General features: G+C 40.3%; 1 protein-coding gene across 2 annotated transcripts in view; it reads left to right on the top strand.

Moving 5' to 3' along the window:
* Window positions 1-13,935: 13,935 nt before the first annotated feature.
* The window catches only part of ALG8 (ALG8 alpha-1,3-glucosyltransferase), a 38,183-nt gene continuing 24,646 nt past the window's right edge, over window positions 13,936-27,472 (top strand). Inside the window, exons 1-5 of one of the 2 annotated variants that reach the window (XM_059187985.1) lie at window positions 13,936-14,135; window positions 17,713-17,791; window positions 23,989-24,182; window positions 26,005-26,114; window positions 27,178-27,245. In XM_059187985.1, coding sequence (XP_059043968.1) covers window positions 13,939-14,135; window positions 17,713-17,791; window positions 23,989-24,182; window positions 26,005-26,114; window positions 27,178-27,245 — 648 coding nt within the window. In that variant the 5' untranslated portion in view covers window positions 13,936-13,938. The remainder of the gene's footprint in view (window positions 14,136-17,712; window positions 17,792-23,988; window positions 24,183-26,004; window positions 26,115-27,177; window positions 27,246-27,472) is intronic. The other variant, XM_059187978.1, reaches the window with a different exon arrangement.

Genomic DNA, 27,472 nt, shown 5'->3' on the forward strand with positions numbered 1-27,472 from the left:
TGTGAGCAGATTCTGCTTGGAGGCTAGTGAAGGAGCAGAATTTCCCATCTGGATAACAAGGTGAAAACATGGACCACACATGAGGAAGTAGAAAGCCCAGGAAAAAAGAGCTGATGTGATGATTTAAGTCTGAGAATCTGCAGTAAAATGAGGGACGGCTTTGGCTTCCACAAAGCTGTAAACTTGAGAGGAAATGGTTAGGCAAAGCCAATTTTACGCAGATTTTAAGAATCCTGGAGGCCCTGGCTGCCACTGGGGTTGCAATTACAACAGCTACCAGTAAATTCTCTAAAAGGAAGGCTGCGCAAAGTGCTTTGGGAAAATTTCATGAACTATTTGTGATGGGTCATGAAGGCATTATGGCAACTTGCCAGACTGGAAGAAGAGGGCATTTTGGAAAGAGGAAATGGCCTATGCAGAGGCACGGGTGTATGAAGAACACGGTGTGTCCACAGGAGAGTGAGAAGTTCTGTGTAGCTAGGACAGATTTGGTGGGGATGCTGGACAAAGTGAAGATGAAGAAGCCAGCAGGGGCCACGACACAAAGGCCTGCATGACAGCTTCGACTTCTACATGTAGAAGACCTGCACTATAGGAGATGACCCTGGAGACAGTACAGCACCAGGCGATTTGGCCACTTCCTCTTTTATGCATCTTTTTGCCTTGCCTCTAACTGCTGCAACTATCACACTCTACCAGCAATTGATCCTGTGGTGTGTGCTTTGGAAAACCTGGAGCTCCAGGAAGGCTGGAAACATTTAGATGGCCCTGGATTCAAATTCTATTTTTTCAACTTGCTGAGGGTCCTTGGGCCAATTATTTAACCACCCTGAGACTGTTTCCTCATTTGCAAAGTGGGAATAATCATAGTACTTATCTCAAAGGATGGTAGTGAAGATAAAAAGAACGGAGATGCTCAGCAATGTACCTGCATACATTAGTTCTTAGGCAAAGCAACTCTTCTTCTGACTCACCCTTGAAAGGCACAGCCTAACACAGGGCCTGCACATCCTGGGAGGAAACAAGAGCAGGACAACTGTTGATAAGGAGGACAAACCAGACATGATAAATGAAGGGTCCTTGCATAAGAGTCTGGGTTGGTTGGTTTGTTTTTTCATCTAGATATAATCATGCTCCTGATATCATAAGAATGTGGCTGAGAGGGGCGCCTGGGTGGCTCAGTTGGTTAAGTGACTGCCTTCAGCTCAGGTCATGATCCTGAAGGCCCTAGGTAGAGTCCTGCATTGGGCTCCCAGCTCAGCAGGGGCTCTGCTTCTCCCTCTGACCCTCCCCCCCTCATGTTCTCTCTCTCTCATTCTCTCTCTCTCTCTCTCTCAAATAAAATCTTCTTTTGAAAAGCTGTTTCTTAAAAAAAAGAAGAAGAAGAAGAAGAATACAGCTGAGGCATCTATGAGAGTTTTATTTTTTAAGATTTTATTTACTTATTCATTTATTTATTTGAGAGAGAAAGCATAAGCGGGGAGAGAGAGAAGCAGAATCCCCACTGAGCAGGAAGCCCAGACAGAAGGCTTAATCCCAGGACCCTGAGATCATGACCTGAGCCAAAGGCAGACAGCTAACCCACTGAGCCACCCAGGCGCCCCTATGATGTTTTAAAGTAAGTCAACATTTTATTTGATATTCCTCCCATCAAGGGGTGGAGTTTAACCTCCCTCTGCTTGAGTGTGGGCTGATTTAGTAGGTAGCTTCTAACAAACAGAATAAGCAGAAGTGACAATGTGCATCTTCAGAGCCTGGGTCATAATAGGCATTGTGACTTGCTCCTTGCTGGTTCTTGGATCACTCATTCTAGAAGTAGCCAGTTGCCATGTCCTGAGGACATTCGCACAACGCAAGAAAAGGTCCATGTGGTGAGGAACTAAGGCCTTGGAAGGGTATCATTCAGCTCCAGTCAGGCCTTCAGTTGACCACAGCCCCTAATGTCATCCTGACTATAATCTCATGAGAGACCATGAGCCAGAACCACCCAGCTGAGCCACTCTTGAGCTCCTGACCACAGAAGTAATGAGATAATAAATGTTTCTTGGGTTAAGCCACTAAGTTTTGAAGTAATTTGTTAAGCAATAATAGAGAATACAATATCTAAATGCAATACCATTCATTTTTATTTTTAAACTTGGAATTTGATTCTTCCTGACTTTACTCTTCAAGCAACATTATATACATTCATCCTGAGAGATAAAAATATATAATTTATTGGATTAATCATAATCTTTGGTTTGTGTTCCCAAAAATGTAAGAATTAAAAACAAAGGGTTGGCTGGGAAGATGCTGGACTAAGAAGACCCTAAGTTCCCCTCCTCCCACAGATACAACTAGATAACACCCGTATCAGCAAAAATAACCAGAGAAAAACCCAAAGCCTGGAAAAACAAACTCTACAACTAAAGGCAGGGAAGAGGTCATACTGAAAATGGTAGGAAGGGCAAAGACACAGTCTGAGAATGAATGTACCATGGCCATCCACAGTGGGGATGGAGCCAGTGATGCAGAAAAGGGCAGAAAATAGGCATTCACACCTCAGAGCCCACGAACAGGGAGGAAGAATCTCAGTAATACTTGTCTTTGAAGGTGAGAGGGGCTGAATTTTGGTTCTTAAAACCAGCCACACTTAAAGCCTGGACTTTTTAAAAAGGCATTAGGGGGGCGCCTGGGTGGCTCAGTGGGTTGGGGCCTCTGCCTTTGGCTCGGGTCATGGTCCCGGGGTCCTGGGATCAAGTCCCACATCGGGCTCTCTGCTCGGCGGGGAGCCAGCTTCCTCTTTTCTCTCTGCCTGCCTCTCTGCCTGGTTGTGATCTCTGTCTGTCAAATGAATAAATAAAATCTAAAAAAAAAAAAAAAAAAAAAAGGCATTAGGAAGCAGAGTTCCCTAGCTTAAATAAAGAGATAGCAAGACAAAGAGCAGACATGACATAGAACCAGCAATTTGAAGAAGGCCAGGTGTAGATGGGAGGGAGAGTGATTTGCTCATCTCAAAGCACAGCCTGGAGAGACAGGGATCACCGGGACACCCCACTTGGAACAAAGGAGCTAGCAGGTGCCATTTCCTTCTCCTACACTGCAGCATAAAAAACTGCCACCTGCAGGAACCAGCAGTGCTCACACTCTTTACTTAACTTGCCTGCATCAAGCCTACCCCACTGCACTTTACTGGACCTGCCTTCCCAGGCATGCTAGCTTGAGTCTTGGTGCTGTGGGCACCTCCCCCAGAAGATCAGTGCAAAGCCTGCCAATACTACATCTCCTGACCCAGACAGTTTGAGGGATCTCAGTTCTGGCAATGGCAGAAATACATCTCCTTTCGCAAGCAGACCACTACACACTTTGCTGCCTACACCAGGCAAAGAGCCTCTGCGGACAACTGGACTGAAGGAAAAAGAGGCCAAAACTCAACAGCAGAACACATGTAAAACACATAGGAGATACCCCCCGAAGTGCCAGGGCAAAAAACAACCTCTTCTTCATGAGAGCAAGAGAAGTAGCTGACTTTCCTAATACACAAAAACAGAGACAGAAAGTCAGACAAAATGAGGAGACAGAGAAGCATCTCCCAGAAGAAAGAACAGGACCATACTACAGCAAGAGACCAACACAAGATATATGCCTGATAGAGAATTTAGGGTAATGATCATAAAGATACTTACTGGACTTGAGAAAAGAGGGGAGGATATCCCTTAACACAGAGATAAAAAAGAATCAGTCAGAGATCAAGAGCACAATAAATGAAATTAAAAATACACTTGATGGAATAAATAGGTTGGACAAAGCAGAGGAACAAATTAACGAACCAGAGGGCAGAGTAATAGAAAGTAATCAAGATGAGCAAAGGAGAAGAAAGAAAATTATGCAAATTGAGAATAGTCTTAGGGAACGCAGTGACTCCATCACATGTAAAAACATCCACTTTATAGGGATCTCAGAAGAAGAGAGATATAAGGAGGCCAAAAAATGTCTTTGAAGAAATAATAGCTAAAAACTTCCCTAATCTGGGGGAAAAAAGATATCCAGATCCAGGAGGCACAGAGATCCCCCCACCCCAAAATTCAACGCAAGAAGGTCCATACCAAGACATATAGTAATTAAAATGGCAAAAAGTAGTAAGAGCAGCAAGAGAAAAGAAGAGTTACATACAAAGGAAACCCCATAATGCTATCAGCAGCCTTTTCAGCAGAAACTTTGTAGGTCAAGGGAGTGGCATGATATGGTCAAAGTGCTGAAAGGACAAATCTGCAGCCCAGAACACTCTATCTAGCAAGGCTATCATTCAGAATAGTAGGAGGAAAAAAAGAGTTTCTCAGACAACAAAAACCAAAGGAGTTCATGACCACTAAATGAGCCCTACAAGAAATATTAAAGGGGCTTCTTTGAGTAGAAAGGAAAGACCATAAGTGAGAGAATGAAAAGTAAAAATCACAAAAGCAGTTAAAAAAAATTCTGTAAAAATCAGTCAAGGGATTCGATTCATACAATAAAAGGATGTAAAATATGACACCATATACCTAAAACATGGAAGCAGAGAAGTAAAGAATGGGTTAAAACTTAAGCAACAACCAAGCTAATATAGAATGCTATATGCACAAAACCTCATGGTAACCACAAGTCAAAAACCACTAACAGATATGTGAATAATAAAGAGGAAGAAATCCAAATATATAACTAAAGAAAGCCAACAAGCCATGAAAGAGAGCAAGAGAAGAAAGGAACGGGAAAAAATCGATAGAAATGACAAAACATGTAAAAAGAAAAGAGCAATAAATACATATCCACTGATAATTATTTTTAGTGTTAATGGACTAAATGCTTCAACAAAGGACACAGGGTAACAGAGTAGGTAAAAAAAACAAGACCCACTTATATACTTCCTACAAGAGACTCATTTCAGACCAAAAGACACCTGCAGATTGAAAGTGAGGGATGGAGAAACATTTCTCAAGCAAATGGACGCCCAAAGAAAGCTAGGGAAGTAATACTTATATTAGATAAAATAAACTAGTTCTTTTAAAGATTTATCTATTTATTTGAGAGTGAGAGAGAGAGAGTGGTGGAAGAGGCAGAGGGAGAGAATATCTAAACACACTCCTGCTGAGCTTAGAGTCTGACATGCGGCTCAATCCCAAGAGCCATGAGATTAGGACCTGAGCCAAAACCAAGAGTCAGACACTTAACCAACTGAGGTACCTCCAAAATAAACTTTAAAACAAAAACTGTAACAAGAGACAAAGAAGGAAACTATATAATAATAAAGGGGAAAATCCAACAAGAGGATATAATGATTGTAAATATTTATGCATCCAGCATGGGAGCACCCAAATACCTAAAATAGTTAATAATTAGCATAAAATAGATAATTGATAGGAATATAATAACGGTAGAACAGCCCCCTTACATTGATGAACAGATCATCCTAACAGAAAATCAACAAGGAAACAGTGGCTTTGAATGACACAGTGGACCAGATGGACTTAACAGACATAATCAGAACATTCCATCCTAAAGTATAATACATATTCTTTTCAAGTGCACATGGAACATTTTCCAGAACAGATCACATATTAGGCCATAAAGCAAGTCTCAACAAATTCAAAAAAATCTAAGTCATACCATGTATCCTTTCTGACCACACTATGAAACTAGAAATAAACCACAAGAAAAATACCTGAAAAAAAATATGGAAAGAGCAAAAATACATGGAGGTTAAATAACATGCTATTAAACAATGAATGGGTCAACTAAGAAACTGAAAAAGAAATAAAAATGAAATGGAAATGGGAATGAAAACACAAGTCCAAAATTTGGGGGATGTAGCAAAAGTGGTTCTAAGAGGGAAGTTTATAGCAACACAGTTCTACCTCAAAAAGCAAGAAAAATCTCAAAATAAACAACCTTGCCTTACACCTAAAGAGCTAAAAAGGTAATAAACAAAACCAAAACCTAGCAAAAGGAAGAAAATAATAAAGACCAGAGCAGAAATAAATGATACAGAAAAGAAAAAAACAATAGAACAGTAAATGAAACCAGGAGCTTGTTCTTTGAAAGGATCAACAAAATTGATAAACCTCTAGCAAGACTCATTTTTTAAATAGAGAGAGAGATAGGATCCAAATAAACAAAATTACTAATGAAAAAAAAAGAAATAACAACCAATGTTCCAGAAATACAAGCAATTATAACAGAATACTATGAAAACCTATATGCCAATGAATTGGACAACTGAGAAGAAATGAATAAACTCCTAGAAACACATGACCTACCAAAACAAAAGCAAGAAGAAATAGAAAATTTGAACAGACCAATCACCATCAATAAAACTGAATCCAGGACTAGATGGCTTCATGGGTGGATTCTACCAAACATTAAAAGAATTAATACAAAAAAAAAAAAAAAGAGTTAATACAGTTCCTCTTAAACTATTCCAAAAAATACAAGATGAAGGAGAACCTAAATTCATTCAATGAGGCCAGAATTACCCTGATATCAAAACCAGATAAAGACATACCCACACACAAAAGAACTGCAGGCCAATACCTCTAGTGAATATAGATGAAAAATCCTCAATAAAATATGAGCCAACCAAATCCAACAACATATTTTAAAAAATCAAACACTTCAGTCAAATGGGATTTATCCCCAGAATGCAAGGGTAGTTTAATATTTGCAAAACAATCCATATGATAAGTCATATCAATAAGAGAAAGGATAAAAACCATATGATCATGGGGGCGCCTGGGTGGCTCAGTGGGTTAAAGCCTCTGCCTTCGGCTCAGGTCATGATCCCAGGGTTCTGGGATCGAGCCCTGCATTGGGCTCTCTGCTCAGCAGGGAGTCTGCTTCCTTCTCTCTCTTTCTGCCTGCCTCTCAGCCTACTTGTGATTTCTGTCTGTCAAATAAATAAATAAAATCTTTAAAAAAAAAACATATGATCATTTAAATCGATGCAGAAAAAGGATTTGACAAAGTACAACATCCATTCATGATAAAAAAAAAAAAACTTTCTGCAAAGTAGGACTAAAGGAAACATATCTCAACATAATAAGGCCCTTACGTGAAAAAACCTCCAGCCAACACCATACTCAATGGTGGAGAACTGAGAGCTCTTCCCCTCTAAGATAGGAACAATACAAAGATGTCCACTTTCACCACTTTTATTCAATATACTAGTGAAAGTTGTAGCTACAGCAATTAGACAACACAAAGAAATAAAGGCATCTAGAGGTGCTTGGATGGCTCAGCATCTGTCTTCAGCTCAGGTCATGATCCTGGGGTCCTGGGATCAAGCCCTGCAGTGAGCTCCCTGCTCAGTGGGGAGTCTGCTTTTCTTTTCCCTTTGCCTCTCCCCCCTCCAGTTACACTCTATCGCTCTCACTCACTCATTTTCTCAAATAAATAAATTAAAATTCTTTTTCAAAAATAGCAACAAAAGGCACCCCATTGGTAAGGAAGAAGTAACTTTATTTGCAGATGACATACTATATACAGAAAACCCTAAAGACTCTACCAAAAAACTACTGGAACTGATGATAATGAATTCATTAAAGTCACAGAATACAAAATCAATGTACAGAAAGAAATCTGTTGCATTCCTATACACTACTGCTATAAGAAAACAATGCCATTTACAATTGCACCAAAACCAATAAAACATCTAGGAACAAACCTAATTAAAGAGATAAAAAACCTGGACTCTGAAAACTATAAAAACACTGATGAAAGATTTCAAGATGACACAAAGAAATGGAAAAACATTGCATGCTCATGGGTTGGAAGAACAAATATTTCCCAAAGAAATCTACAGATTTAATGCAATCCCTATCAAAATACCAACAGCATTTCGCACCAAATTAGAACAATCCTAAAATTTGTATGGAACCACAAAAGACCTCAAATAGCCTAAGTAATCTTTTTTTTTTTTTTCCTTTGAGACAGAGAGAGTAAACACAAGCACATAGCAGAGCAGTGGATGGGGGAGGGAGGCAGATGGAGAGGGAGAGAGAGAATCTTAACCAGGCTTCACGCCCATCATGGAGCCCAACATAGGGCTCAATCTCACAACTCTGAGATCATGACCTGAGCTGAACTCGAGTCAGATGTTCAACCAACTGAGCCACCCAGACATCCCCTAGTCAAAACAATCTTGAAAAAGAGGAAAAAAAAAAAGCTGGAGGCATCACAATTCCAGATTTCAAGTTATATTACAAAGCAATACTAATTAAAATAGCATGGAACTGGCATAAAAATAGACACATAGATCAATGGAATAGAACAGGGAACCCAGAAATAAACCCACAATTATATGGTTAATTAATCTTCAACAAAGGAGGAATGACTATACCATGGGGAAAAAGAGTCTCTTCAACAAATTGTGTTGGGAAAACTGGACAGCCACATGCAGAAGAATGAAACTGGACCACTTTCTTACACCACACACAAAAATAAACTCAAGATGGATTAAGACCTAAATGTGAGATCTGAAACCATAAAAAAATCCTCAAAGAGAGCATAGGCAGTAATCTCTCTGATGTTGGTTCTCTTAATATTTTTCTAGATATGTCTCCTTGGGCAAGGGGAATAAAAGCAAAAATAAACTATTGGGACTACATGAAAATAAAAAGCTTCTACACAGTGAAGGAAAGTGTTAACAAAACTAAACTAAACTAAAAGCAACCTACCTAATGGAAGAAGATATTCGCAAATGATGTATCCAATAAAGGGTTAGTATCCAAAATATATAAAGAACTGATGGAACTCAATACCCAAAAAAACAACTCAATTAAAAAATGGGCAACAGACATAGACATTTCTCCAAAGAAGACATCCAGATGGCCAACAGACACATGAAAAGATGCTCAACATCACTAACCATCAGAGAAATGCAAATCAAAACTACAATGACATATCACTTCATACCTGTCAGGAAGGCTAAAATCAATAGCACAGGAAACAATAAGTGTTGACAAGGATGTGGAGAAAAAGCAACACTGGTCATTGTTTGTGGGAATGCAAACTGGTCCAGCCACTGTGAAAAAAAGTATAGATGTTCCTCAAAAAGTTAAAAATAGAACTATCTTTTGATCCAGCAATTGTACTACTTACTGGGTATTTATTCCCAAAATACAAAGGGACACATGCACCCCTATGTTTATTGCAGCATTATTTACAATACCCAAACTATAGAAGCAGGCCGAGTATACATTGATAGATGAATGGATAAAGATGATGTGGATATATATAATGGAATATTAGTCAACCATAAAAAGGAATGAAACTTTGCCATTTGCAACAACATGGAAAGAGCCAGGGCACATAGTTATGAGCAAAATAAATTAGTCAGAGAAAGTCAAATACCTTATGATCTCACTCATATCTGGAACTTAAACAAATAAGCAAAGAAAAAAAAGAGAGATAAACCAAGAAACAAACTCTTAACTCTAGAGAACAAATTGATGTTTACCAGGGGGAGGTAGGTTTGGGGATGGGGGAAATAAGGAATGATGATTAAAGAATACACCTATCATGACAAAAATAAATACAATATATTTTTTAAAGATTTTATTTATTTATTTGACAGAGAGATCACAAGTAGGCAGAGATGCAGGCAAAGAGAGAGGAGGAAGCAGGCTCCCCGTGGGGGAGAGAGCCCGATGTGGGGCTGGATCCCAGGACTCTGGGATCATGACCTGAGTCAAAGGCAGAGGCTTTAACCCACTAAGCCACCTAGGCACCCTACAATATTTTTTAAAATAAAAAAATAAAACCATGTTTCTAGGCACTCAGAACCCCACAGGGTTGCCATAGTCTGTGGGGTAACCAAAATTTGAGCTCCTCCCTCTTAGAGAGAAGCTTGTTATATTGGTCACGAGAGCTTCCAGACACCAGCAATGCACCAAAACATAGAGGAGAGTGAATTAACTCTTTTAAAAGGAGAGGTCAGGTCATATCATTTATCAAAAACTTCTTCACCAAGTTGTGTATTGTTCTATCTGATCAGTTTTTGCAGCCTGAAGACACTATGACCTTTTTCAGCAATTTAAGCAGTTAAGACCCTTTTTCAGCAATTTAAGCAGTTAAGACCCTTTTCAGCAATTTCTCCCAATGTCCCAGATCTACACAATCTGGATGGTGTACCAAAGGAAAAAAGCAGGGACTCGGGAGTAGGAGAGACTTGAACTAGAACCCAGTTTCAGACACTCACACATTCAACAAATACTAAATGCATAGGTTTTGCCAAGTGCTTCTGCTAAATAGAGAGTAAAAACAGACAAGCTCCCTGTCTCTACAGAGTGACCGCCTGGTAGGGGTATTAAATAACCACATAAATAAATGTAAAATTCCACTCAGCTGACTGGTGCACACGGTAGAACAAGTTGAGACCAGGGAAGGTTTCCCTGGGGAAGAGGTACTTAATCCAAGGGCTAAAGGACAGACAGTTAACTAGCCTAAAACGACATAGAAACAAGACAGGAGGCCCAAGATGGAGTCACTTAAGCTAAACACCACACCACTAAACCAGGACTCATTCCTGTCAGCTCTCCCAGAAACAGAATCCTAAACCAGTAAATCAGGAATTGCCTAATCGACACTAGTTAATCTGCCTGATAGCGTCCCGCCGTTCCCTAAAGGAAAGTAACCCAGTCCAAAGCAATAACCAACCTGCTTTTTTGCCTAATACAACTTCTTGTTCCTGCTCCCCCCTGCCTCTGGAGGCCTTTCATTTTGTACAGCTCTTCAGAGTTCTTTTCAATCTGCTAGACTGGATGCTGCTGATTCATGAATCATTGCATAAGATCTCTAAATTTACTGAGTTGAATTTTGTTTTTTAATGGGGAGAAGGAAGAATATTCCAGGGGTGCCTGGGTGGTTCAGTTGGTTAAACATCTGCTTTTGACTCAGATCATGAACCCAGGGTCCTGGGATCAAGACCCACATCAGGCTCCCTGCTTAGTGGGGGTCTGCTTCTCCCTCTGCCTCTGCCTCTGCTATTGCTCTCTCGCTTGTTCTCTCTCTCGCTCAAATAAATAAAATCTTAAAAAAAAAAAAAAGAGGGGTGTCTGGGTGGCTCAGTTGGTTAAGCACCTGTCTTCAGCTCAGGTCATGATCCTGGAGTCCTGGGATTGAGTCCCACATTAGGCTCCTTGCTCAGCAGGGAGACTGCTTCTCCCTCTGCCTCTGCCTTCCACTCTCCCTTCTTGTGCTCTCTCTCTCTTTTTCTGCCAAATAAATTAGTAAATAATCTTCAAAAAAAAAAAAAAAAGAATATTCCAGATAACGGAAAAGATGTGTAAAGGCACAATGACAGGAGGGAATGTGCGTGTACTAGAGCCTGAAAGCAGACCGGTGAGATAGAGTGTAGAAGGGTGGGGAGGAGGGGATGCACGTGAGAGACACGAAGGTCAAAAAGACAGGACTTGGCAATATCAATTAGGAATAGTTTTGTGAAATGACCGACAACCTGACCAACAGTGGCTGGAGCACGTAAGGGTGGTTTGTGTACATGCATGTATGTGTGCATTTCCTCAGATAATAAGTTTCTTTAGACAATAACATGATAACAAAAATTCCAGAGGTAGGAGGGATTTGTTAAGCATTTCACTGATGCCAGGGCCAACATGAAGATCTTTTTCCTCACAACTGAAAGCAGCTCCAAGCCCCATGATCAAGTCCAAGGCAGGAAGAATTGGGAAAGGGGGCAAAATTCAAAACAACTGTCTCTTTTATCAAGAAAGGAAAACCTTTCCCAAACCACCATCTCCTACCCCCAGCAGATTTCTGCTGAAGTCTTACCTGACATAACTGTGTCATCAGGTCACTCTTAGCTGCCAGGAAAGCTGGAAGACCAACTGTGTAACTTTTCTATTCCCTTTAGAAAAAAATGGAAAAGGGAGAAGGGAATTGGGAATGGATGTTGAGATAATCAATTCGCAGTGAGTTTTTAGGTACAGGGTTGGGGAGGTGAACAACTGGGCAGTTGATATCATTCTGACTGATATCAACATCATGAGTTCAGTTTGGGATTTATTGAGCTTGAGATATATGGTAAACTGAATCCTTAGAACCGGTGAATATTACTGCATGTGGAAAAAGGAACTCTGCAGAAACGATTAAATTAAATATTGAGATGGGGAGATTATCTTGGATTATCCAGGTGGGCCTTAGATGTAATCACATGTGTCCTTACAAGAGGGAAGCACAGGGAGATTTGACTCCAGAAAAGCAATAGATGGGACAATACGGAAGAGGTTACAGTTATGTGAGGAAGACACCAGGGAATGCAGACAACTTCTAGAAGCTGAGAAAGAAAAGATTCTCCCCTCAGGGCCTCCAGAAGGAACCAAACCTAATGACACCTTGACATTAGCCTATTGAGACTGATTTTAGACTTCTGATCTCTAGAATCGTAAGAGTATAAATTTGTACTGTTTTAAACTTGTTCTTTGCTTGTGGCGATGTGTTATAACAGGAATAGGAGACCAATGCAAATTGCCTTTAAAACACTTAAGAGAGGTCAGTTGTTAGCAGATGGCTATAAAGGGACTGGAGGTGAAAGATGAGGGCTGGATTTGCAATGACGTGGATGGAACTAGAGGGTATTATGCTTAACGAATAAGTCAATCGGAGAAAGAAAACTATCATATGATCTCCTTGATATGAGGAAGTGGAGATGCAATGTGGGGGGGTTGGGGAGGTAGGAAAAGAAAAAATGAAAGAAGGTGGGATTGGGAGGGAGACAAACCATAAAAGACTCAATCTCAAAAAAACAAACTTGAGGGTTGCTGGGGGAGGGGGGATGGGAGAGGGTGGTGGGGATATGGACATTGGTGAGGGTATGTGCTATGATGAGTGCTGTGAAATGTGTAAATCTGGCGATTCACAGACCTGTACTTCTGGAGATAAAATACATTATATGTTTATTTTTTTAAAAAATTAATTAATTTTTAAAAAAGAAGGATGAGAGCTGGGATTGAGATATACATTTGAGTGTCATATTCGGGTAGGTAGCATTTGAAGATGTAGGAAGGCATAAGCTCCTATGAGGAGAGTGACACCTGTCACCTACATGTTGTGCATCTTTCAACAAGGTAGTTAATGTCTCTGAAACATTATTTATTGAAACGTTATTCTATCCGGGCATCCTATCAAGCTATTTCCGTGCATTCTCATTTAATCCTCACAACCACTTCATGAGGGAGACACCATTTTTTTAAAATCTCCTGTTTACAGAAAAGGAAACTGAGATTTAGAGAGATTAGTCACGTCCAAAGTCGGACAGTACATGATGCAGGCTAACTCCATTCCTCTGCCTTGGCCCTTACGGACCACGCACCAGCAGCACTGGCATGATCTGGGAGCTTGTTAGGCCTACTGAATCAGAACCTGAATCTTCACAAGATCCCCAAGTCATCTATACATTGCGCGACAAGCACTAGACTCTTGGCTGCTTCCAGAATGGGTTCCACTGAGACAGGTGCTTCACCAAGAGTCTACTTCGGAGTTCTAGGAGCACAGAACGTTCTTCACCTCTGTATCTTTGCTCACATCGTTCTCAACCTGGAGCTAACACTTCTGTTCAGGTGCCCGGATTAGGCACCTCCAGAACTCTCGGGTGCTTTTATCTCTGTAACTCTTCGGGTTACAATGCTGTCTCCTCCACTAGGTCACTAGTACGAAACACAGTTCTTTCTGGGCTAGGTACCAACGTCAGGTTCTGCCAAGCAAAATGCAGGAAACGCCAGAGCAAACGCCCGGCAAATACTTAAAAGGAAATATAAAGTAGCTGCCGAAACTTAACACGTCGCACTGAGACCCACGCAGACGCAGTCATACGCTGCGGAGCCCGAGTGAGAGGCCGAGCGGTAAAAGGACAGTGAGCGCTAGGTTTAAACGCCAGAGCCCCGGAGTCCCGCGGGCGGAGTGGCTGCGCGCATGCGCGCTGCGGCCCGGGCGCCCTCTGTCCGACGGCCTTCCCCGCATGCGCCGGAGCCCGGATGCGGATCCAGTTGGTTGAAAGCGCGCGGGGCTCCAGTAATGGCTGCTGTCGGGATTGCGACTGGTGGTGGAAATTGGTTTTCGGCTTTGGCGCTCGGGGTGACTCTCCTCAAATGCCTTCTCATCCCCACCTAGTAAGGGACGCGCACCGCGGTTGGTCAAAGCGGGAATAAGAAGCGTGGATGCCCATGGGTGGGAGGAGGAAAGGAAACTTAGAAGTCATATGGGCGCTGCTCTGCTTCCCCCTCCGCCGATTGATTGTTACTTGACCTGAGAACTTGATCACAGCCCTGGATGGCTGGTTTCAGGCTTGGCGCTGTCTTAAGTGTTTCTAAGCCCTGGGCCCTCCTCCTTAGCGCGCAGATGAAGAACACCCACCTCCACCATTCATTTAACGGTATTTATCAGTTGCCTGCCTGCTAGGCGCTAAGTCTTGGGGGTGCAGTGGTGAGAAAGACACTTCCTGTTCTTGCCCCTCGATAGAATTCGTGGGGACAAATAAACAAAAACGAGAGTTTCAGTGTGTGATAGGATCTATGAAGGAAATAGAGTGACTACGGGCCAAGGCTTTACTCTTTCAGGAGGTGGTGTTTAAGTTAAAATTTGAAGGACGAAAGAGAAGAAACAATGTAGAAAGCAGTTCAGGCATAGGAGAGTGAGTGTGAAGGCCCCGTCGTGGGAAAGAACTCAGAGCAGTCTGGGAACAGAAAGTGGCCACTGTGGCTGAAGAGCGTTATGGGAGGAGGGGACTGGCACAGGATGAGGTGGATAGTAGCCAGATCACACAAGTTTAGACTCTTTGAAAAATGGAGGGGCAAGTCTCACAAAGCATGGAAACCAGTAAGGAAGCAACCACCAAGTAATGTGTATACTGTGGGTATTCAGTAGTTATTAATATTTGCATCCACCATCTATTCATTCTTCCTAACTCTTATGCAGTGATTTTTTTCCCTTCATTCCTTTTTTTCCCTTCCCTCTAGGTCTCCCTACCCCGTACCAGTTTAGGTTTTGGCTTACTGGTATCCTTTGGTTCAAGTTCTTGGTGATATCCTGTTGGATATGGAAGGAAGAACTTTATATATAGAGTGTACCTTCATACTACTGGGTATATGAAATTACAGAAGCAATGAAGTGTGTATAAGTTTAGCAAAATGACTTACAGAGACTTAGAAAAAGAAGGAGTTAAGTAAATAAGAAACATCTTCCCATTGTAAAAGCAAATTGGAGAAATCTTTCTACAATGTAAGAAATTTCTTTCAAATCAGAGTGAAAGGGAATTTTTTTAACTGTAAATCTGTACATTTAAAGTTACATGCTTTAGTGACTTGCTTTAGTTACTTAAGCCTAGAGATATGACTTCAGGGTTGTTAGTCCAAGATTAAGGATGTATGTAGTTGTAGTTAATTCTCTGCTTCTCAAATCGTTAAAACCCAGGCATGTGAAAGGGAAGCTACAGGATAAATGTAAATGTAGTCAACAAAATGTTTGTAAACTGCTTTTTCCATACCAGGTACTGTGGCTAGACACTACAGGGGAGGGCAAAATGGATATGATCACTAACCCCGTAAAGGGTGTGGTTTTGTAGGATAATAGTTCCAGAAACAAATCAATGCAAATATGTAATTACATAACTATACTTGTATTAAAAGCATTACAAAGGAAAAGAATGGGATTCTATCAGAGGACTAATAACTAGGGGGACTCATTTTAGATTGTGTCAGGGAAAGTCTCTGAGGAATTGACATGTAGTTGAAGGCCTGAAGACAAGCCCAGTACATATCTTTTGGTAAACATAGGTAAATGCATAGGTACTGTGTATGCTTAGACATGGAATTCCCAAGTCATGAAATCAATTTTGAATTGTGATTTAGAAGATTCCATGGAATTAAGGTGACATTGTCAGTAGGAATTTGGGGGTGTCTATCTCTAGAACTCAGGAAAGAGATCAAGCTTGTATTGTGATGTGGGAGTTATCATTATACAGTTGATAATGGACACAATAAGTGTGAATAGGATTGTCCAGAACAGAATAAATTGCATAAGAAGAGGATCAAGAACTGAACCTAGGGGAACGTGAGCATTTACTTGATACATGTTAGAGTGGAAAGCCATGAAAGAGACATAGAAGCAGTTGGCTAGGAAAATCAGGAGAGTTGTCACTGGAAAGGTTGTATAAAACACTGGGAAGTGTTCATCGAGTTTTGCTGCAGAACTTATGGTTGAGTTTGATGAGAGTTAATTCAGCAAGAATGTCTTGAGCCTATCCATGTATCAGGAGCTATTCGAGACGTGGAGGGGCAGGACAGAGTGGACAAATGGGAAAAAATTATTCTGAAGAGGGGAAAAGGGTGCAGAATATGCCACCCCAAAATAAGTCTCTGGCTTCAGGATTATTTGGGGCTGATTATTTGGAGAAATGGCAGGCACTGGAGAAGCTCTGGTGGCAGAGTAGGAGTTACTCTTTTGTAAGGAAAATTTACATTAGAAAAGGGGCCTGTATTGGGAAGAGAGCTGTTACCAGAGATCACTTTTTCACCTGACAGACTCATCTGCTGGCCAGGCACCAAACATCCTCTTCTGGCTTCCAGTGAATTGCCTTCCGACCATTTGAAGGCCCAGGGCCCCCATCTCTTTCCTCAGCTCAGGGTCATGTATAAGCCTCAGTCATTTGGCTGCCTTCTAAGTCTCCTATCTTTCTTATATCTGTTTTTGGAGCTTCCATTCATATGTGTTATTAAAATTGGCTTTTTTCCTCCTGTTATTCTGTCTTATGTCAGTTTCATTCTTAGGCCAGCTACAGAATTTAGAAGGGTAGAAGAGAACATGTTTCTTCCCTTGCAAGGGAGATGCTTGACTCTATTTGTATATAGTGAGGAATTTGGAGACATGGGAAAGGCAGGGCAGGGGCCTTTTCCCACCTTCTCTGTTTGATGAACTCCTACTTATCCTTGAAGATCTAGCTGGTGTGTGAAACATTTTCCAGATAATGAATTTTGTTAGAATTCTTTGTGAACAAAAGTAAGTCACTTTTGAACAATAGCCAGAGGACCTCCCTTATGAAAAAGTATGGGCTTTCGGTCAGCCCTTTAGATAACTCCAAGAACCTTTCTTTTCACTTACATATAGATTCCCCAGCTTTTCCAGAAGGAAGTCTGGCCTTCAGATAAGTGAGCTATTTCAGGATTATATAATGCCTGTTTGTGTTTTTATAAGATCATAAGCTATGACACTATAGGAGTGTTGGTTCATTTAAAAGCATAATTTTAGGGGCATGTGGGTGGCTCAGTGGGTTAAAGCCTCTGCCTTCGGTTTGGGTCATGATCCCAGGGTCCTGGGATCGAGCCCTGCATCGGGCTCTCTGCTCCACAGAGAGCCTGCTTCCTCCTCTCTCTCTGCCTGCTTCTCTGCCTACTTGTGATCTCTGTCAAATAAATAAATAAATATATTTTTAAAAATAAATAAAAATTAAAAAAATAAAAGCATAATTTTAGAAATGTGAAATCGAGGGGTGCTTGGGTAGCTCAGTCAGTTGAGCAACTAGGTCTTGATCTCAGCTGGAGTCTTGATTTCAGGGTTGGGAGTTTAAGCCCCAAGTTGGCTAGGTGTGGAGCCTACTGTTAAAAAAAAAAAGAAAAGAAAAAAAAGGAAGGAAACTTGAAATTAATAAATGTGACAAAAATCTCATTTCACTCATCTGATTGTTTTGATTAGCCATTCCACAGATTTTGAAGTACACCGAAACTGGCTTGCTATCACTCATAGTTTACCAGTATCACAGTGGTATTATGAGGTAAGTTTTAATTTTCACTCTTTTTTGTGGCTTATCTTTTATGATGATGTGTGGTATTATATAAGTATTACTGATATTAAAACAGTTTTCAAAAAGGCGTGTGTGTGATTACAAGTCTAATTAATCTTCATAAAGATTGTGTTTTTTCCTCTGCCCTGTCCTGTGGCACTCTTAGGGAATCCCTTTACTTCAAAGTTAGTTTCCCAGACTATAAATTGGGAATTATAATATTTGCCATCCCTTTTTAAAAGAATTTGGGATTGAGAAGGAAGGAAAATTGGATTCTGGACCTGGCTGTGCCACAGCATAGAAAATATATTTCATTTCTCTGAGCTTTAGTTTCTCATCCGGCACATAAGGATTTAGAATGAATTATTTCTAAGGACCTGGCTGTCCCCAGTATTTAGTGATTTATGAGAAAAGGAATAATCAAATGTAATTTGGAGGCTTCTGGTAATATACAAAGCATTCTCTTCTATTATTTATTTAAAATACTATTTATTTTTATTCTGGTATGAATTACTAAGTTGCATGTAATATTTCATGAAAAACAGACCTCACTTCAGATGTGTCTTGATCAAAAACAGCACTCTGCTGTAGGAAGATGTTTGTTTGTTTTTTTTTTTAATTTAAAGATTTTATTTATTTATGAGAGAGAGAGAGGGGGAGAGAGCGAGCACAGGCACACAGAATGGCAGGCAGAGGCAGAGGGAGAAGCAGGCTCCCTGCTGAGCAAGGAGCCCAATGTGGGACTCGATCCCAGGCGTCCCTGTAGGAAGATGTTTTTTAAGACAATCTAAAGTTTTCTGTGACTTCGTTATTGCTTTTTGGGGGTTTTTTTGTTCAGATCATAAAAGTCCTTAATAGCTTAAGAACAATTGACCTAAGAGATCAAGTTCCTTCTCACATAATAACACTACAAGTATTTGGTAAGAATATTAAGGATCTTTAAGTATTACTTTAAAGCAAAATATTTGAAATAGGGACGCCTGGGTGGCTCAGTTGGTTAAGCAGCTGCCTTCGGCTCAGGTCATGATCCCAGCATCCTGGGATCGAGTCCCACATCGGGCTCCTTGTTCAGCGGGGAGCCTGCTTCTCCCTCTGCCTGCCATTCTGTCTGCCTGTGCTCGCTCTCTTCCCCTTCTCTCTCTGATAAATAAATAAAATATTTAAAAAAAAAAAAAATATTTGAGGGACGCCTGGGTGGCTCAGTTGGTTAAGCAGCTGCCTTCGGCTCAGGTCATGATCCCAGCGTCCTGGGATCGAGTCCCATATCGGGCTCCTTGCTCCGCAGGGAGCCTGCTTCTCCGTCTGACTCTGCCTTCCACTCTGTCTGCCTGTGCTCGCTCTCGCTCGCTCTCTCTGACAAATAAATAAAATCTTTAAAAAAAAAAAAAAAAAAAAAATATTTGAAATATTTCAGGCTTTATGTATGCAGGCCAATTAGAAGACATTTTATGTGACATAGTGGTCAAGAGCTTGGGCTGTGGTTCCAGACTGCTCTGTGTGACTTGCAGCTCTGCCACATACTGTCCATGCTGGGTGACCATGGGCACACCGCTTGACCTCTCAAAGCCTCAACATCCCTACCTGTTAATGATAATAAGTGTTAGAGTGAAGTAAATATAATGCTTATAATACTTAGCACAATCTTGGATCAGAAGAGCTCAGTAAACATCAAGTGTTATTAACAATTAACCCTATTGGGGGCACCTGGGTGACTCAGTGGGTTAAGCCTCTACCTTCGGCTCAGGTCATGGTCTCAGGTTCCTGGGATCAAGCCCTGAGTCGGGCTCTCTGCTCAGCCCAGAGCCTGCTTCCCCCTCTCTCTCTGCCTGCCTCTCTGCCTGCTTGTGATCCCTCTCTCTATCAAATAAATAAATAAAATCTTTAAAAAAATAATTAGCCCGGGGCGCCTGGGTGGCTCAGTGGGTTAAGCCGCTGCCTTCAGCTCAGGTCATGATCTCAGGGTCCTGGGATCGAGTCCCGCATCGGGCTCTCTGCTAAGCAGGGAGCCTGCTTCCTCCTCTCTCTCTCTCTGCCTGCCTCTCTGCCTACTTGTGATCTCTCTCTGTCAAATAAATAAATAAAATCTTAAAAAAATAATAATAATAATAATTAGCCCTATTCATATAATGACCCTTGGACTATAAATGAAAAGGCAGCCCCTTCCCTCTTTGTTTCTTTTGCTAACTCTTCCTCACCCTTTGAAAAGCTGGTACTCTAGGGTTCTCTTCGTGGTCCTCATTCTTTTAATTCTGTAAGTCTTTCTGGATGTTCTCTCTCCTTTACTTCTATGACTTTCACCACTATGTGTTATCTTAGGACTCCTAAAACTGTATTGAGGCCAGAACTGTCTTCTTTACCAGTTTATTTTAGGTAAAAGAGACTTACGTAAAAGATACTCTTGGGGCACCTGGCTGGCCCGGTCACTAGAGTGTGCAACTCTTGATCTCGGGGTTGTGAGTTCAAGCCCCTCATTGGGCGCGTAGAGCTTACTCAAAAAAAAAAAAAAAAAAAAAGATATTCTAGTAACGGTATGCTTATTTATTCTTCCTGCTTTCCTCAAAAATAACAATGAAAGCCAACAGGAGCAAAACTCATTTGTGGGCAAGGCTTGATTCTCTGTGAAAAGAAGCCCACAGTAGGAGATAAGGCTGGAGAGGTACATGTGATCTGGTCTGGAAGGGTCTCTGCCATACTAAGGAGAGTGAACATGTGAGCAGCAGACTGCTTAACTGTGACTTCCAACCTGCCTTTCTGCTCTGGCTTCAGCTTAAATTGATTGGTCCACTGACTGGGAAAGACACCAAAAAGACGCATAATAAATATTTATGGAATGAACACAGTTGTTTTGAATCTTCATATGAAGAGGTTGGATGTTTCTATATTTGAAGATACAGCTCTTGGAGAGAGCAAGATTGAGTCCCTCGTGTACAGCAGTGTGGTAAGCAGCCAAGGGCGTTGCAGCTAAGACCATATCGTGAAGAGCCAACACAGGCTGAGGACAGCCAGAACTGATAACCAGTAGAACCAGAAGACGCCTGCAAAGACCCAAGACTGATAAGACTCCTTTAAAAAGGGAGGACTTTTGTAGCAAACCATCAGACTCATCAGACACTGACCTTTTTTTCACCGCATTCAATGTCTGGAGAGTAACAATTTGCTGCAAAAGCCCTCCCTTTTTAAAGGAGTCTTATCAGTTTTGGGTCTTTGCAGGCGTCTTCTGGTTCTACTGGTTATCAGTTCTGGCTGTCCTCAGCCTGTGCTGGCTTCACGTTTTCTGGTCTTTGTTGCAATGCCCTTGGCCGCTTACCACACTGCTCTACATGAGTCAGTGCTTAACATGAGTGACTCCATCTTGCTCTCTACAGCTCTGTTGTAGTAGCATACTGAACTCGTGGATTTGGAGTCAGGAGATCCAGATTTGAGTTCCATCTTCACCAGGTATTAGTTAAGTGATGGAACTGTTCACTTGGGAGAAGATGATAGCTAATAGATTCACTTAATTCCCAAAAGCTATTTAAGAAAATGGCCCCAGATAGAAATCCTTGAGGTCAGGAGAATCTTCAGGGCTAGATTTAGAAAGTCTTTGTGTGGGGAATAGGGACAATATATAGAGAGCCTCTGAGTGGTGTGGGATTGAGAATAGTAAAGAGAGGACAGGGACACTTTGTTTTGGAAAAATGACCATATTTCAGGCAGCACATGTCCTTCCCAATTTTTTTCAACACCTCCTGGTCCTCATTTTATTTAAAGTAATAAACTTGTCAATAAGATAAAGTAGGAATGAACCTTTTACAGTTCCTACAGAGTAAATGGCTCTTTTAATGTAAAGTGAACTCTGACATAGAAACTATAGCTGGGCACTGCTGATGTTAATAAAGTCCAAGTTGATGTGGACCTTCTTAGAATTACCTGCAGCAGTAATTTCTAAACTTGTTTCTTAAGTATCTTTATCCTAGCAAAAAAACATTTTTGAGCATTTACTATTCAATGTGAGTTTAGAAGTTATAAAAGTACTGCTTCGTTAATACACTGTAAAAAATAGGCACTAAAAAGAATGAGATTAAACGATAGAATTTTCTAATGTTTCTTTTTACAGTTTGATAGCTCATCTCATTTACAGTTCACATTAGAAACTTGGGATTAGGGTAGGAACTTCTCATGAGTGAGAGCTTAATGGGTAGGTTCGTAGCTTGAGTGCCCTACACCGAGAGCCTCTGGGTTTGCCTCTTCTGAGGCTTCTACATTTTTATACCTGCAGGGGGAGTAGTTAGGCTACTTCTTATATGGACCCAAAGTTATCATTTATCCTTACCACAGACAAAGAGCTTTATTTAAAGAAATAAACAAACTACTAAAATAAATAAAACTCAGAGGTGAGTCTCTCTCACCTCACTTTATACCACAGAACAACTCTAAACAGTAGTCTCTGTGGGTACCCAGTTAGTGCAATTCAGTGCAATTCCAGAAGGAGAGGAATTTCCCATTGAAAAGAGCAACAAGTGCAGAGGAGGGAGATGATTACGGTCTGAGCTCTTGGAGGTGCAAGGTCCAGATTTAGTTTTAGGGACATCCTATGATGATAGTAATAATTTTTAAACTGATAGTAAATAATATTTATTGATACTGAGCTTGTATCTGGCTCAGTGCTATATAAGTAGTATTTTATATGTGTATGTAAAACATAATGCTATAACCCATGAGGTACATACTACCATCCCTGTTCAGATGAAGAAACTGAGACTTGAAGTCTAGAAAATGTAGTATCTGAAGTTATATACTTCATTTTCATGTATTCTGTATTTCACATGCTGTGCATTTTCATCTGCTCATTAGTGACTGCTCATCCACTAACTAATGATTATTTAATACTTAATATATCAGGCACTTACTAAATATTCAGAATACAGAAATGGCAAAGAATGGCATTTGCTGTCTTAACCTCAGTATCTCATAACCTACTGGAACAAAAGATAAATAGCATTTGTGTTGCATTTTGCTTTTTAACTGTATTTCGTATGTATTATGTCACTTAGCCCTTGTAATACCTATTTTACAAATAGGGAAAATAAGTCTGAGACAGAACCTGAACCCAAGCTAGTGAATCATTTGTTATGCCATAGCTCCCTTTTTATATTTAGATGAGTAGCATCATATCACATCCAAGTTTATTCTTGCAAATTTCATAATTTCCTTTCAAATATAGTTGGTTCTACTTAAGGAAATTGAAGACCATATAAAATAACTTAGGAAGCTGGGATGCCTGGGTGGCTCAGTTGGTTAACTGCTCAGGACATGGTTATCTGCTCAGGGCATGATCTCAGGGTCCTGGGATCAAGTCCTGCGTTGGGCTCCTTGCCCAGTGGGAAACTTGCTTCTCCCACTCCCTCTCCCAGCCACTCTGCCTGCTTGTGCTCTTTCTCTCTTTCTCTGTCAAATAAATAAATAAAATCTTAAAAAAAAAAAAACAAAACTTAGGAAGCAGGTTTGATTTCTGCTCAGTCTTACATAGGAATTATTCTATTAATTTAGGTCATTTTTTAAAGTTTATTTTTTTTAGTAATCTCTGCATCACACGTGCAGCTCAAACTCACAACCCCAAAATCAAGAGTCACACACTCTTCCAGCTGAGCCAGGCAGCTCATATTTTATTTTATTTTATTTATTTATTTTTATTTATTTGACAGACAGACCACAAGTAGGCAGAGAGGCAGTCAGAGAGAGAGGAGGAGGAGGAGGCAGGCTCCCTGCTGAGCAGAGAGCCCAATGCGGGGCTCGATCCCAGGATCCTGGGATCATGACCCTAGCCGAAGGCAGAGGCTTTAACCACTGAACCACCCAGGTACCCCGGCAGGTCATATTTTTATTTTTATTTATTTATTTTTTTTTAAGATTATTTATTTATTTATTTGACAGAGAGAAATCACAAGTAGATGGAGAGGCAGGTAGAAAGAGAGGAAGGGAAGCAGGCTCCCTGCTGAGCAGAGAGCCCGATGCGGGACTCGATCCCAGGACCCTGAGATCATGACCTGAGCCAAAGGCAGCGGCTTAACCCACTGAGCCACCCAGGCGCCCAGGTCATATTTTTAAATGCGATTTCATTTCATATCTTTCTTAAAGACTAGAGAACGAGATTTTCAGTCTTTACACATACTTCATTTATTCAGTTGTCTCTTCGATTTTCACCACAGGCAACTTCAGAGTGGACCTTGGATTACCCGCCTTTTTTTGCATGGTTTGAGTATGCCCTGTCACATGTTGCCAAGTATTTTGATCAAGAGATGCTGAATGTCCATAATCTGAATTACTCCAGCTCAAGGACCTTACTTTTCCAGAGATTTTCTGTCATCTTTACAGATGTACTCTTTGTGTATGCCATCCACGAGTAAGTCTGAGAATGTCATTTTGTGTGAAAGGTGTTGAGAACACGATATAGTATTAAGTAGTATTAACTAGTTCCTCATTTGGGGGAAATGAAGTTCATATAATAGTGAATGCTTGAACAGTCCCAAACTATTTGTGTATTAAGCTAAGCAGTGAGTAATCACAGTAAACAATCTAGCTGAGTCTTCTGGAAGGAAATGTGAGATGAGGTGGGGTTACAAGGCAGATGCGGAACAGGAGATTGTGAACATTGTGAAAAGTAGTCCCAAGTAAAGTTCCAAAACCATTTCTCCTACCTAGAATGGTTCCGTATGCTTTCCTTTCCTTTCCAAATGCCCCCAGAGGCTTCTGTGACCTACCCTGTTGTTTAGGATACACACACATACATGTAGCACACACACACACACTCGTGTACACACATGCATTGTACTGACCACACTAACCGTGTCCCTTCAGTGAACCTTGTCACAAATGGATCATTTCTCTTTGTGAAGCCCTGAACCCTTGCCCCATTCAGGAAAGAGTCCCTTGGGAATAATCCCTGATCATTATCATGGAGTATTTCCTGTTTGACACTTTAACTTTTCAGTCTGTTTATCACCTAGCAAGAGTTGAAAGGGAATTCAATTTGTGGTGTAGTCCTTTAAACTCAAAACCTTTGAATTCAAGCTTCCAGGGAAAGTGTATATATAGGCAGAAAGAGGAGGAGTAGAATTAATTTCCATCTACAGTGTAGAGGGAGCCTTTAAGTAAGATATAAGTTGTTGAGATCTATGTACCATTTCCTAGAACCAGGCACCAAGTATAGGTAGTAATTTACTTAATTTTTTCAATTACCCTATAAGGTTGCTCTCTCTGTTGATGAGGAAACAGACTCCATGGAGGAAAAGCAGGTCACCTTTTGTTAACCCCTCTTTAATTACATCTTTATTGTCTGTTTTTTTGTGGTTTGGGGGTTTTTTGTTTTTTGTTTTTTGTTTTGGCTTAGAATTCTGTTTTTAGGATTTGCCAATATTCAAATGAAAATACATTTTAAAAAATCTTTGTATAGGATTATATATCTGAGTCAGTTTTGAAAAACAGAAATGTACACGTATACATAACATAAAAATGACCCATACTTCTCCACTTACAGCTATCACTGTTGGCATTTTGGTGCCTGTTATTTCAGCCTCTCTTCTGTGTCTGAATATAATTTTATAAAGTAAAAACAGTATCATAATTTTTGTCATCTGCTATTGTCAATAATAGATCTTGTCCTTTAAATGATACACATTTTTAATAAATTGTTTTTAAAATTATTTGGACAGTCAGGAGCTATAAGTTAATGGCACTATTTTTGACTGCTGTATATATACAATATATTATAAATATAAAAATATTTAATATTTATTATATAAATATACATATTTAGAGTGCTAAATCATCCTGGTCTGCATTTTTTTTAGTACAGTTGACACACAATGTTACATTGTTATATTAGTCTTAGGTATGATCTGAATTTTTTACTCAAGGACTGAAATAGTGTATGCCCTCTCAGTTTTCAAAATCCTTTTGGGTTTATAGTGGCTGTTTTTAATTTTTCTTTTTATTAAATGAAGACTTTGTTTCCAATCAGTATAGCTGAGAAAGACATGGAACTGGCCCTGAGGTCTTTGCTTTTTGCTGTCACCTTTTTAAGCAGTCAAGAACAGCATGGACAGTTTATCAGGAACAGCTAGTAAAATGTATCTGAGTGTATCATAGTGTACTTTGTAATAGTATTGTGATGTTCTAATGAAGATGAAAGGTGTTTCTGCTTCCTTCCTGCTGTTTCAATGTAGGTGTTGTAAATGCATTGATGGGAAAAAAGCAGGTAAAGAACTTACAGAGAAGCCAAAGTTTATCCTATCAGTGTTACTGCTGTGGAACTTCGGGTTGCTAATTGTGGACCGTATCCTTGACATTTTCTGTGCTATTCCGTTACTTATTCTGATATATACTAAGTATAAGATTAATTATTTCTGCAGTGATGATTCTGAAATATGAGCTGCTCTTGTAAATGGATGTGGGATGGGTCGTTGGGTTCCCCAAACTATGGTTTCTGTGGGTTCTACAATTCTACCAGATTCTGATTATTAGAGCACTTTGTCTCTGAAAAGTTAATGATGTTCAAGAACCAGTTAAACCACCAGTAAGTAAAGCAACATACTGGGATTTGTTGATTTTCTTTAGATTATGTTTATCTTAAATAGTTTTATAACACATTATTCTAAATAACATTATTCCTTCTCTAGGAAAGGGCCTCCCTCAGTGTTACATATGGGAACAGACACGCTTTTCTGCCATTTTGGCTTACCACATATTAACAGGCAAAGTTCTTAAATCCAGAAGGTTTGAATGAAACTAAAATCTTAATGATAGAAGCCTGATGTTTTATAATTTTCATAAAGGTAGCCACGTGTGAGGAAAACACCCAGAGTTTGGTTCAAGTCTGACCTGGACTCAGCTCTTAGCTATGGCATCACAGTAGCTTTAGGCCATATGTGCGTTAATGGCTCTGAGCTTTATCTTCCTCACGGGCTCATTGGGAGGCTTACTGTGTAAGATTGAGTATAGGTAGTCAAACCAAGGGCCTGCCACATGCTAGCAGCCTTCAGTGGCTTTTAGGCCCTTACTTTCTCATCCCTAATCCTAAAAAACAAAGCCAAAAAGCTTCCCCTGTCACTGCTGGGTCTTTAAGGTAGAAAAAACATTGGACAGTTTCCTGGTTTTCTTCTTAAATGTAAATTTCTTTATGCCCTATATAATCTTTGACACTATATATGTTAATTAGAGTTTGTCTGTGATTTGACTCTGTTTATGAGAAACACATTTATGAGAAGTCCAAACTGGGAGGAATATTTTTGTTTTTAGTTTGCCCATTAGGAAAGCATTTGCATTTTTATACTCAGTCTGCTGACCCAGTTCAATTTGAATTTGGTATCCTCGGTTATCTTTCCTTAACCTAAGCTCAGATATTCATTTCCAGTACAATGGTTTTTTATTTGGATTAATGCTACTCTCCGTTGCACGATTATTTCAGGTAAAGGCAAAATAGGCTGATGAGATTTTTGCTCCTTAGGTCTGACTTTGAGCTTATAAAGGTAACAGTATAATGGGTGATGGACAGACTTATATGACCAGTTGTTCTGAATTGCCAAGCGTTATAGACACTTGTCATTACCAAGCTATAGACACTTTCATTGAGTGTTTCGCAAATCCCATCTCCTCTCTTGATAACTTTCTTCCTCTTACACGTAGACTCTCAAA

This window comes from Mustela lutreola, chromosome 1, assembly GCF_030435805.1.
Source record: "Mustela lutreola isolate mMusLut2 chromosome 1, mMusLut2.pri, whole genome shotgun sequence".
Classification (NCBI taxonomy): Eukaryota; Metazoa; Chordata; class Mammalia; order Carnivora; family Mustelidae; genus Mustela; species Mustela lutreola.